This window comes from Antedon mediterranea, chromosome 3 (genome assembly GCF_964355755.1).
Source record: "Antedon mediterranea chromosome 3, ecAntMedi1.1, whole genome shotgun sequence".
In the NCBI taxonomy this organism is placed as follows: Eukaryota; Metazoa; Echinodermata; class Crinoidea; order Comatulida; family Antedonidae; genus Antedon; species Antedon mediterranea.
This window is the reverse complement of record NC_092672.1, coordinates 26,087,016-26,100,412: the sequence shown is the minus strand read 5'-3', so window position 1 is coordinate 26,100,412 and position 13,397 is coordinate 26,087,016. Positions and strand designations below refer to the sequence as shown.

Genomic DNA, 13,397 nt, shown 5'->3' with positions numbered 1-13,397 from the left:
TATTACGCCCTCTACAGTACCTACACTTTCGTCATCATCCAGTAGTAACACGGGCGCCAGCAGCAGAGGAGGAGGCCGGCAGTTTGGCCTTATCGCCTATCAGAATTTGCTGATGTGTCCCTATTAGCAGAGCCTAGGCCTAGAGGCTAAGTCTACCTCGTTATGAATTCTCCGCAAAAACCTGTGCTTGGCTTAGGCCTTAAGGAAATCGTTATCGAAAAAACTGAAATAAATAATCTACCAGATGAGATGTTGTCCTTTATTTTGTCTTTAATTCCTGATAAATACCTCAAAAACTGTATTTTAGTTTGTCATCGGTGGTTGAATATAGTATCGTCGGCCACCTTCTGGAAGGAGAAATGCTTTAAAGATTGCCCCATTTTATCTGAAGTAACAGCATCGTATTTGCCTATAGATCATGTCAGCTGGAGGACTTTATATTATTTGAAACCGTACTCAAGAAATTTGATTCACAACCCAAGCGGCGCAGGTAACATTATTAATAAATAATAATAAGCGCCAACTATAAGCCTAGCCTAGGCTAGGCCTATTATTAAAGTATTAGGGCCTATATATTTAATAAATCTTTGTCATGAATAATATCGTAAATATTATCACGTGTAGGCTAATGATTGTAGCTAGCTGTGCAAGATAGATAACTGCACAAGATATTTGTATAATAGGCCTAGGGCCTAGGCCTCTAGTAGGCTCTAGTAGATGCCGAACAAATTTAAACTGAAATATTAATATTTTCATGAACCAAACCTCAAAAGTTGGATCGCAAATGGTTTCCACAAAAACTTTGGGCGGACCGCAATAGTAAACCATTTAGGCCTATTATTAGATTTTAAATCGAAATAAGACTTAAGAGGTGCTAAACCTATGTCGCCCTGGGAATTTTGTACACCTGAACGAATGGCGTGCATGAAATTACCCAGTTATCTATCCATAATCTTGCGGGCTGTGGTGGCAATCTTTTGTACCCCCTGTAACATAGCAATTTAATAATATTGATAATTGATAATAGAACATAATTTCTTTACACTACAGATGGACTTAAGCATAAATGGAAAATCAATAGTAACGGTGGCAATGGAGTGAGAGTAGAAAAAACATCAGTTGGTGCCAAAGATAAACCAGATGAGTTATTAAAAGTTGTCAATGACTGTACAGCTAATTTTGCAACCTCGTATGGATGGGGGGAGATGGAGCAGATAATTGACCTTGAAGAAGAAGGCTGCTCTCCGAAACTGATTGATGAGTTACAACCCGAGATATATGTATCAGAATGGTAATGCACTTGTCAATTGTATTACCCACTATACGACCCCTGGGAGTGGTGCATCATTTGTTCCGATGTGCATCATACCTTATGAATACCATGACGCACCCATGTGTCCAAAAATGTGACTTACCTTTAGGTGTGACCTTGTCACGCCCATTTTGCCTGAACTGAGTGGTTTCTGCAAAAATAATTTTACTTCCTTATTTGCATATAACCTGTCCTATATTGGTATATAAAGTACTCTAGGCGTTGTTTTCTGTTCTGATGATGAGAATATGTAAAGACATTTTAAGGCAGTTTTGCCTATTTATCAAATGCCTCACAATCGTTATTTTAACTCGAAAGTTCAGTGGAGTCATTCAAAATAATTGTTTTTATTGTACTAGGTATACTGAGCGGTTTGATTGTGGATGTTACTATGAATTAAAAGTGCAACTTTTAGGAGAGTTTGAAAAGGAACCAATTAAAGAATACCTCTTCAAATCTGATCTTATTCCACAGTGGTCGGACAACGAATGGAAACAGGTAAACTACTGCATTTATTCAAGTTACTGTATATACTTATTTGTGTTTATAAAGGTCATTAAAATATGTCTTCTAGAATGTGTAGTTCCATATTATAATATGTTTGTTTTTTTTTTTCCTTCAAGGCAAATTATACATTCAAAAACTATGGAAACGGAGTACGCTTCATTCGTTTTGTACACCGAGGAAAAGACTCGCAGTTCTGGGCGGGTCATTATGGTTCTAAAATGGCAGCAGCAGAGGTTCGAATCCTTGTGAACAAGTCGAGCAATGTCCCTGACTGAAAACGATGTTGATTATTTACGCCGTAAAATAAAATAATTTAATATTATGGTAATATGGTTTACAGTAGAATGGTGATTTGATTGTTTAAAACTCTGTCTACACTATTAAACTAACGTTATGTGCCCAAATATGGCAGTGATATGATGTCATTGTGTCCATATAATATGGGAACATCACATTTTGCGTCGCATAAAGTTGGATATTGTAGAAATAAATAGTGATATGGGTATTTAAAATATTATATAATATTAGATTTACTATAAAGTTCTGTCTATACTATCTAATGTTATGGACAAAAAATGTGATGTATGGACACATGATGCCATATCGCTACCATTTTGGCACATCACATTATAGTTTGATAGTGTAGATAGAGCTTTACAATTGGACAACATAGGATAGGAGGTATAGGTATTTTAGAATTGTCTGCGTTGCTAGGCTGGTGAATTATGCCCTTTTTGAAAACCACACCCTAGTGTGTGCTGTTCATTAACTGTTTTACACCTCAGCTTAAGGCCTGGGCATTGTCATTTGATTCATATAATAAAATAATATAACTATTAGCCAATCAAAGTATATTGATCAAAACATCAGGAAATAATATAATTTATAATACAAAATATAGTTTATGCAAGATAGTTTATCTAGCTAATAGTAAAAATGTAATGTTCTGGACACCAAGAAATTTAATAGTTGGTTATAAGATATATTTTTGTACTGTACTGTATAATTAACACAGTGGGCAAAGGCCCTTAGTTTAGCACTCTTAAGGGGCCGTCCAATGCTGGGAGAGGTTCAATTGGAACTCGTAGCCCTTACGCCACTGACCGCAGGCCTAACTTTACTAACATTATAATACTGTATGCTTATAATATGCATTAATTGTTTTACACATGCAGGTTTAGATGGTGATTCAGTTGGCAAAAAGATACAATAATTTGGCACATATACTGTATATGCTATGACGTTATCCAAATTCCTTCACTTGCACTGATGAAGGGCTAGTGTTGAAAGCTCTTCTAATTTTTTTGGCTGTTTTACTTTTTGATTTAGCTTTTTGCTTTTTGCATCTCTATTGAGATCCAGCCACTGATACCCACAGCATTGTCATTTTTTCAGTAATTTGCCTTTGGACTTATACACTATACATATTTATTCATATATTTCTTATTTAAAGACCAAAATAGAATCGTTGACCAGAATACTAACAATAACATAAAAAAGGATAAACTACTGATTTAGGATAGCTTTCCAAGAACGCTATAATGTATACACTGAAATGTCATTGGCTGAAGAAATTGCAATATTTTATTAATGTTTTAAATTTATCAAAGAGACCAAACTTAGGAGATGTTAAATGTGAATATTTGTAATAAAATAGTTATATAAATAAGGTTTCTGTACACTGTTATTTTTCACACCTTTTTCAAGATTTTGGCACACATGGCATGTCATACCTCCCGTGAGCTGGAATCGCCATGTAGAAACAAAACAGCATTGTTTAAAGAAACAGCATTTGTACGTTGATGTGAATAACACCTGTTTTGGCTTCAAAGGCGGTTATAATTTGACTTGGTTTGAAGTAATAATGTCGATAAAAATAAGATTATGTTGTTCTGACTTTAGCAATTAGTCTTATGCAAATGCAGTGGTGGATCCAGGATTTTTAAATGGGTGGAATGAAGCCCTAAACATTTTAATTTACTTTTATCTATTGCATTTTTTGTGTATTCAATCAAGCAATAATACTGGTAATCTTTCCCAAAAGCTGCAACAGTATCATTGCTTGAAAATAAAGTAGAATGACACACAGATACATAGAAATAAAGTTGTGTACAGTACAGTCTTTATTTTTACTGTATTTGGCTGACATTATCACATAAAAATAAATTAGCAATTGGAATGCTTTTTCATTCAACCAAACATTTTGTTGCTTTGCCTTTACACTGATTTATTCTAAAATCAGTTGAGTTGACGTAATTGTTTATTTAAACAGTTAAAAATTTACAACAACAAAATTAAAATTGAATAATATTGCACGGCTATAGCGAAAATAAAATTGCTAAATTGTCAAATTTTGATAAGCAATGAAATTAAATATTACAAAATATTTACAAATTAAAATGACATATATGATATGAATGAAACACTGGGGGGAGGGTTACACTAGTAAGTTTGAGAATTGTATAAAGAACCAATCAAGTCAAGACAATATTATTATACTGGTGAAAGAGTAGATATGTTGTCATATAAAAATGGTTCCATGTTGTTTATTGGTCAGATAATCTACTGTCCAAGTAACACACAGGCTATCTGAACCTTTTATCCGCTGAATGGTCAGCTGTCTACAGTGTAACTGGCATTGAATCTCTCTACTTCCAGTATGTATAAAATGATGATGATCTCTACTGATGTTCTACACATTTTTAGTGGGTATGTTTGTCCACACTGTTCCAAATGAGGCCAACACAATTACTAGAAACACTAGTTGGCAACTGTCTAGGCCATAATAACCACTCCAAAAAGTACTACTAAAAAGTATTAGTGGGCAAGTATAACAATTGAGATTGCCCTATAGTGACCTGAATCTCTGTATAGTAGGTACCTTCCATGGTATATAGTCATATTGCCCACTGTTTCATTTACTGACATATTGACATTAATGTTCTGTGATATGTAGTTCTACAGAGTGGACAAGCACATTGAAGACCACAATGACATGCTTCTAGAATGTATGTATAGTGGGCAAGCAATGATTGCCCAGCCAAGATAACAATGAACACAAACAATACTGTGGTCATTTATAGTCGTAAGCACCATAATTAAAACTGAAACAATACTGTGGACAGACAGTAGTGCTAAATACAGTAATGGTCAATCGTTCAAATCAAGACCACTCAGTTGCAATTTTCCACAGTTCTAGAAGCCTCCTTAGTGGTCAGTAGTCTTGAAAGCTGCCATAGCGGTCACTTCGTCCGCAGTCCCATCCAAAGCCATCATGACCACTCTTTTTACTTTGTTTGATCATGTCCATGTGCTTAGCTAATGAGTCGATGATATCAAGTAGTAGTGCTCGGTTAAGATCCTTCATTCGGGGAGACTTGGCAACCTAAAATAACAAGTTTCATAAAATTCATTTCACACACCGTACCTGTCCTAACATACGTAGTACACTGGACATATTAGAAGTAAGTTCTAAATATGGATTAGTGGGTAAAAATAACCATTGGTTGTATTTACACTCTTAGGCTAAAATACATGTTCATTTTAAAGATTCTGCTTTCTAAGTAAATATCACTTAAGTAAAATACTTATTATTTCTTAGTATCTCACCTTAAAGCTATAACAGCTTCAAGGGGGCAGGAATGGAACCAAACAATTAGCTTTCATTTTAGAGTGCATTCAGAATTATTTAAAAAAAATTGTTTCAGGAGAAAAAAGTTTCAGTGGATAGAAATTAATACCTAATACTTAGAAAAAATGGACCAAGTTGTTCTCAAGTGGGACTGAAATTATCTGAAATGCAGTTTACCTTTGTAAAGTTTCTAACAATGAGTTTTAGTGCATGATCTTTCATATCTTTTGCTGCAATTTTATCAGCAGCTTCCAATATCTGAACGACATTTAGTTCTGAGATGTTCATCTCCAAGTTCTCCTTGCAGAATGCTTGTAAACGGGTGTTAGTAAATCCAAAGTAGTACGGAGCTGAAAACAAATAGCTGTGTGAAATGGAATTAAGGAATCAATATTTTATTACCTAATATGCACTCATTTGCACATAGAAAAAGAGTATGGTGGTAACTACAAAATATGAAAACCATATATGGACAAACTGATTTTTGTTTTCCTGTAGTGAATTTTGAACATTGTCGAGATTCAAAATATATCTGTGATAAGAATAAGACCATGTGGAAAATAAGAAATAAAATGTACTGGGGAAGGGTTAGTCTTATCAGAAATTCCTGCAATTTCTTTCTGGCTTTTTTACTTTTTAATATTTTGATTTAGCTTAGCTTAATTTTATTCATTTCTTTATCCAGCCACTGATACCCACAGAATTGTCATTTTTTCAGTATTTTGCCTTTTGATTTTTGTGATATTATTATATTGTTGTGCGGGCAAAAAATTTCTATTGAGCATACATTCCAATAATTATCGATCTATAGTTTCCTCAATGTTTCAAAATTACACAAGCTTGTTGAAAATAAGCACTTTCTTATCAGTTAAAATTACACAGTAAAATCTCTATTCTTTTGTACACACATTTTGTAAATAGAGAGGCATTTTAAAATCTTATGAATAATAAACGGTGTGGTAAAAAATGTTATCAGATGAATAAATATAGGTAATACTGTATAACTTGAATTTTAAATTTCAGGTATTTTTATTCAACTTCAAATTTTTATTTTCATGCTATAGCAAAAATTATCCACCGTATATCCACCATCTTTTTTCACTTGCTAGGGAGTCACCAGACATGTTATTACATTAGGTTAACAACCTAACTACTGAAAAAAAGTCTTCCTGGTTTTTATGGAAGAATTTTGGAAAATTTTGTTTTTGACCATATTAAGGGAAATTCATGTTTTTTCGTCATGATTTCTGTTACAAATATTTGATTTATGTACAATTAACCAAATATTATATTTAAAATTCATGCCTGTACCTGAGCTTTAAGATACAACTATACAAAAAACAAAAGCTCTAAGAATGGCCAATTAGGTATGCATTGTAAATTACATTTTCAAGGAAGCAATTATTATAAACAATGAGTTACTATAATGTGGTGACTCATCGGTATAAACACCTAACAGCTAAAACAATAATCAAACAATGCTGCAAGGGCCGGTTGAACCTTGTATTGTAGTTAAAAGCTGATTGAGATCTTAATCAGTTTTTTATTTTAGATATCTTGTATTTATCACAGATACATTTTTGTTTAAACTGTTCTAAAGGATACAATTTAGAATCTATCTCTTTACAGTACAACATAATGCACTGTGGTGTGGCCAAAAATGATTTCAAATCACAAATGAATTACAATTTGAGCTTATAAACATTTTCAGGGTTATTCAAAAATTGAGTCACAAGCTGTAGTTTGTTGAATGCATTCATTCATGCACAACTCTTGCCTTTATTTAAATTTATTACATATCAAAGCCTGTTTTCCACTAGGCAAATTTAGTGGTGCAAATCCGATGTTTTTGTAGAGGAAAAAAAACATGTCCACAGCAAGAGCGAATAGCTGCGATTTCATTTCAGTGTGTCTGCTGTGCTTCATGAATGTGTCATAGCTTATTTTACGAGCTCTGATTGGTTGCGCATTTTTTTTGATTTGCAAAAAGTAGAAACTATTCAGTAACCTAACTAATAACTTCGAAAAGGGATTTGGAAGTTGACAATATGAATATGCATGAGTATAGCTGATGCTTTTGATCTGTGTAAACAAATTCGCCTAGTGGAAAAGATGTAATAAGATAGTAAGAATAAGAATGAAAGGATACAGAGAGTTTTCTGGAGGCATTGTGACACAGCCGTGATAGATGTAATCCAATAGAGATTCCAGAGCTTGTGGTGTTGGGGTTGTCTCACCAATCGTCATCTACAAAGAAAAATATACATTATTTTAATATATTAATATTTAAAAGCTCATGACAGACCAAAGGAATTAACATAATAATAGTGTATGTGTAAGACTTCTATAACAGATAATGCAGGGAGATACCTACTGTACCTGGAAAATGCGTGTATATTGGGGGAGGCACGCTCTACTTTTATACCTGCCAACTCAAATAATGTGTGATTTCACGCATTATATGTGGCTATTTCTCATAAAAATATTTAAAAAAAGTTGCCTATTTTGAAGGGAAAATAGCCTATGATTGCACATTTATTTAATTTTAGCCTAGGCCTATGTTTATTTGTATTTTATGGTTGATGTAGTTGACTTCAAAGTTTCTTAAAGTGCAAAAAAATGATTGGTGGGTCAACACCTTGTGACTTGTTTTACCACTATGACAATCATCAAAAAAATCAGTCATGAACTAATGACAATAAGTTATCAAGCTATGAATTATATATCTCATTTGACTTAACGGTTTTTTATTGTTTATAATGCGACTTTGCAATTATGACAAGTCAATGTTTGTTACATAATTCCTAATATTCACAGAAAACCCTTCAACCTACCTTGACCTTACCATCCTCTGGCATAAACGACCTAAACATAGCCTCAAAGAAGCTACTTCTTGCTGCCAGTATTGCCTTGTGAGCCTTGAATGCTGTCTTATTATCCAGCATCAGTGTGATGTCACAGTAATCTTTACCGGTCTTCATAAAAGTCATCATATCATGGGCTATAGAACTCATACCTATACAACAGAGATAGAATAACAGTTTATAGCAATGTTCTTTCAGACTTTTTTTTGAAGCATTAATGATTTTAATTTGTTTACAGCCATTCCAACAATATTACTGTAGCTTATGGTGCAGTGGGCTTAAGGTTTTTCACATCTGTTACGACAAAATTCAAATTGAACATCAATGTTTTGTTTTCACAGCGCTCCACATGTATGATGAAATATTTGTTCCTTTTGATCTGAGAAGACTCCTACCACCAAAGCGAGTGAGCTTCGAACCCGTGCCAATATCATGACTATTCATTATTACAGTTCAGACCATTATAATTCAAGTCAGGTGTGCAGATATTCAGTATCTACACAATCTTAACACTTATGTTTAATTTGTATCTGGCAAATTTAGGGTGTACAACTTGGGATATGAGAGGATATAAAATGTTAATTGACCAAAATATTAACAGACTTACTATTGTTGTCAAACTCCTGTTTTTCCAGGATCCTCTTAGTAACTGATTGCTGTTTGCGTCGGACAACAAGAACCATAATTGGTTGAGAGAGTTGTTCAAACTCACGACTCATTACAATCGAATTGTAATTGCTTTCCTTTGTAACAAAAAATAAACAAAACTCCTGCAATGGAAAAAAAAAATACTGTATTACTATTAAATGTTTCGAGGAGTGGAATAACCTTCTAAAGTAGAATCGTAGGCTTGCATTCCAATCTTAGGGCCCAAATGCTATAGTATTTTAAGGATTTGTGTCATGTTAAATTACCCTAAAGTTTTTTATTTCCACAAGCAAATCTATTCATGCAACTATTGATTATATTTTGCGAAAGGAAAAAATCTGTGCTATACCCTTATATTCATTCTCACTACAATAGCAACTAGATGCGGTTTTCATTACCAGCATGTGTTTGCTCATGGTGCTTCTCTAATTTGAGACCTTTTCATTCACATAGTAAGTTTTATTTTGATTCACAGTCACATTTTATTTTTCACCCATTTTTTTTCCACTGTTTCTGAGATGTTTTAGGGTGTAAACTGAATTGAGGTTGGATCAAACGGCACAGCTAAAGTGATTTAGTTCACTTAGGTTAAGTTTTTGGTATTTATATAAATATAGACAAGGACTGAATATTGATACATGAAAATAAAGCGGAGAAATAATAATAAATCTCAGAATTGCACTTTAATCTTTTAACTCATTTTCCCTCAAATGATATCCAATCTTCATCAAACAATTCTCTTACTTTGATATAGTCCAGCTGTAACTGATGTGAATACTGTAAGACAGACAGGACATTGTCTAAGCCTATCGACACCTCTAGATACTGTATACACATCTGCTCCAGTCTTGGTAGGTTAAACTAAAAATGTGTAAGAAATGAATGACAGCACTTGAATAGTAACTCAACTTTCCACCTTCAATACTACAACCCTGAATCATCAGCTAATTTTGTGTGTTGAGTTTTATTCGAATAATCAATTATTATGAGTGGGTACATACTATTTATTAATTCACTTTTATCTTGAATAAAATGCAGGGCCATGCAAAACTTGTTACCCAAACCTTATATTATGAGATGGGCTTGCAAATGTAAACTTACCTCTAAAGCCAACTTATACACATCCATTATTAGTAAAACAAATAAAGTGGGCTTGTCTTCAAATCCTTAAAAAAAAAAAAAATTGTTTATGTATGTGCCAAATTGTCTTCGTTCATTGGGAAATTTAAGTTAAAGTCTATAACTTGATTTTTCTGTTAAAGCAATTACCAAGACCAAATATATCTGTCTTCTATTAATCAAAAGAAGTAAGAAAAGTTGCACAAACTGCAGTAGTAGCTAATTTACTATAAAACTTTAGCTTTATACTTTTGTATTTTCTTTTTTTATAGCATGGCCACTCAACTCGGCACATGGCCACTCGACTCGTTAATTACAATAATTGTTTAAGTTTAAACAAACCTTCTGGCTTGCGGTCAACCTTGTCTGTGTAGATGAACCAGAGGGTGAGTTTGAAGGCTTCAGCTTTAGCATTTGGAATGGTGACTTGTAGTAGCTTCTTAGGTGTCTTCTTAATGGCACCAGTCTCTTGTTTCTCATCTCCAGTGGTAGGCGCAGCTGCAGCTTCATCTTCTGCAGCCTACATCAAACAAACATTTACCATTTAGCAAAACTGTTTCTTTTTAAATGCCAGAAGCAGGCAAAACATAAGGCGTGCGGTGCAGTATGTGATAGTTTCAGTTTCAGTTTCAGTTTATTTTCCATTTCAATTTATGAACATAAGATAAACAACTTATGGATGGATAACCGTAAGAGCGAAGCTCGTTAGCCGGTCACCCGTTAGTGCAGTGACATTACAGACAACATAAAGACAAGACAAAGGTGCAATACATAACAAGACATGTGAACACTTGTGTTTGCAACCCCTTGGATAAAATAATATATTTATATAAAGGAGAAAATTAGATAGTATATTTCTTTTTGATCATAAAATGATAATTTTTAACTTACTTTTGAAGAAGGTTAACATGAAGATTACATATAGTTATTTTTATTTTTACTAGTACATGGTAATAAAATCTGAATATCATCTTTTAGATAAAAAATGTAATAGATTTACATACACACACATATATATGTATGTTGTTTAAGTAAACTTAAATAATGTTACTCTACTAATTAAATAATATAACATAATATTACTGATACGTTGATAATAAACTGTGAATAAATTTCTTCTTAAATAAACTTAAGGTACATTGGTTCTTAATAAAATTGCTTATATCATTCCACAATATAGGTCCTTGTCGTTTAATGGTATTCATTCCCAGGTCTGTTCTGAAATTATGCGGACGCAAATCATTTAATGTTCTTGTATTATGACAATGTGTTTCTTTTACCCTAGCCCAAAAAGTATTGAAATTACTTGGTAGATTATTATTAACAAAATTAAACATAAAATTTGCTTTTTGTAATTTATGAATATCATAGATTGTTAAAGTTTTTAATTTTAAAAATAAGGGTGCAGTATGGGCCAGCCAGGATGAGTTTGTACAGAGTCTAATTATTTTCTTTTGTTTTAAATGAATGGTTTTCAAATTGCAGTTGTTTGCATCTGCCCAAATAAGATTACAATAATATAAGTATGGGAGAACTAATGTGCGATATAAAGAAAATAAAATATTCGGTGCGAGAGCATGTTTTAGTCTAAATAAAATGCCAGTATATTTAGAAATAATGTTGGATATATATTCTGTGTGATTAAACCATGTTAGTGCTTCATCTATAATTACGCCTAAAAATTTAGTATTAGAGACCTGTGAAATAGTAGTATTGTCAATCATAATTTGAATATTGTGATATTGTCGTCTACTATGCTTATTTTTAAACATAATGTAATTTGTTTTAAGTATATTAAGTGATAATTTATTAGATTTAAGCCAGGAGGAAACTTTATTTAGTTCTTGATTTACTGTCGTAATGAGTTGTTTAATATTTTTATCAGAAACTACTATATTGGTGTCATCTGCGTATAAATAAAATGAGAAATTATCGGAAATAGAAACAATATCGTTTAAATAAATTATAAATAATAATGGGCCCAAAATGGACCCTTGTGGAACCCCGCATCGAATTATATTAGTTGTTGATTTATGATTGTTATACACGGTGAATTGGGATCTGTTGGTTAAATAACTCTTGAACCACTCATAGGCGATCCCTCTAACACCGTAATGATAAAGTTTTTTGAGAAGGATTTGATGGTCTATGGTATCAAATGCCTTTGCGAGGTCCAAAAATATACCCATAACATGATGATTGTTATCAAGTCTTGTAACTATATTATTATACGCTTCTAGCACTGCCATGTAAGATGAATATTTATAAGATAGTGAGATCTTGGGTTGGAATTCAATGCCTGGCACATTGCTTGTATCCTTGGAGAATAGGACAAACTTATATTTGGCTCTCTTCACCCAGGTGTACAAATGAGTACCTGATAAGACACAACTTTGCGCTGATTACTAGTTGCATTCTGGGAGAATGTTTTCATACGTGTTTGATCCAGAAATGACAGGGGTAATAATGTAAAGCACTTGGGTGAGGTGAATTATAAATCCAGGATATTATCTCACAATAGAGAGAGATTTAACATTGAAAAAACGGTGTGAATAAAATGTCAGATAACTTTACTATAATTATTTATAAACAACATTTTGTTTTATATAGTTGTGCTATATAAACAAAAAAAAAAGTGTTGTGCCATATATGGACATGATGTCATATCACTACCATATTTGGGCATATCACTACCATATTTGGGCACATCACACTCTTTTGTCAAACTAGTTTGATTGTGTAGACAGAGCTTTAGACTTTTACAACTAGTTATAGGAAAGACTGTTATTGATAGATAACACATACCTTCTCTGCTAGTTGATTCTGTATTTCTGTGGCCTGTTCCATTTTATTCTTCAAGTAATGACAACGAGCAGCAATGATGGCAGCATGGCTTGGAAAAGAAACGGCTTCCTGTTGAACAAGTAAATTAAAAGAAACACGAGTGACCAGGTTGGTAGACCAGGTAGCACTGGAGATAAGAAATTGTTTAATTTCTCAACAGGGTGTTCCATCTTGGTATTCTGGCAAAGGTCAACTTTTTATTAAAAGTATGATTATGTGAGGATTATACAAAATCATTGCTACAAATGTAAGCATGTTAATTAAAACTGTTATTCTTACCTCACCAACTATGAATTCAATGTCAGTGAACTGCTGACTCAGCAACAACTTTCCAAAATCCTCTTTTAATGTACATCTAGGACGTGAAGCAAACTAAAAACACAATGCAAAATTAACAGTACTTTCCTGGTACTTTTTTTGGGGTGGGGAGAGAAACATTGAGGTTTATTATTGGCCTTTTAGTAGAGATAAT

The 13,397-nt window shown here is 33.1% G+C and overlaps 2 protein-coding genes across 2 annotated transcripts in view; one reads left to right on the top strand and one right to left on the bottom strand.

The window, feature by feature from the left end:
* Window positions 1–65: 65 nt before the first annotated feature.
* On the top strand, window positions 66–3,478 carry LOC140045093 (F-box only protein 6-like). Its single transcript, XM_072089837.1, has 4 exons — window positions 66–490; window positions 1,051–1,291; window positions 1,672–1,810; window positions 1,936–3,478. The coding sequence occupies exons 1-4, from the start codon at window positions 163–165 to the stop codon at window positions 2,092–2,094; spliced, it is 867 nt and encodes a 288-aa protein (XP_071945938.1). The 5' UTR covers window positions 66–162; the 3' UTR covers window positions 2,095–3,478.
* A 441-nt stretch (window positions 3,479–3,919) lies between these two features.
* The window catches only part of LOC140045088 (leucine-zipper-like transcriptional regulator 1), a 92,137-nt gene continuing 82,659 nt past the window's right edge, over window positions 3,920–13,397 (bottom strand). Inside the window, exons 13-22 of the mRNA XM_072089834.1 lie at window positions 13,205–13,297; window positions 12,887–12,994; window positions 10,424–10,601; window positions 10,064–10,128; window positions 9,707–9,823; window positions 8,922–9,084; window positions 8,285–8,466; window positions 7,600–7,697; window positions 5,628–5,814; window positions 3,920–5,204 (exon numbers count right to left, since the gene is read on the bottom strand). Coding sequence (XP_071945935.1) covers window positions 5,034–5,204; window positions 5,628–5,814; window positions 7,600–7,697; window positions 8,285–8,466; window positions 8,922–9,084; window positions 9,707–9,823; window positions 10,064–10,128; window positions 10,424–10,601; window positions 12,887–12,994; window positions 13,205–13,297 — 1,362 coding nt within the window. The 3' untranslated portion in view covers window positions 3,920–5,033. The remainder of the gene's footprint in view (window positions 5,205–5,627; window positions 5,815–7,599; window positions 7,698–8,284; window positions 8,467–8,921; window positions 9,085–9,706; window positions 9,824–10,063; window positions 10,129–10,423; window positions 10,602–12,886; window positions 12,995–13,204; window positions 13,298–13,397) is intronic.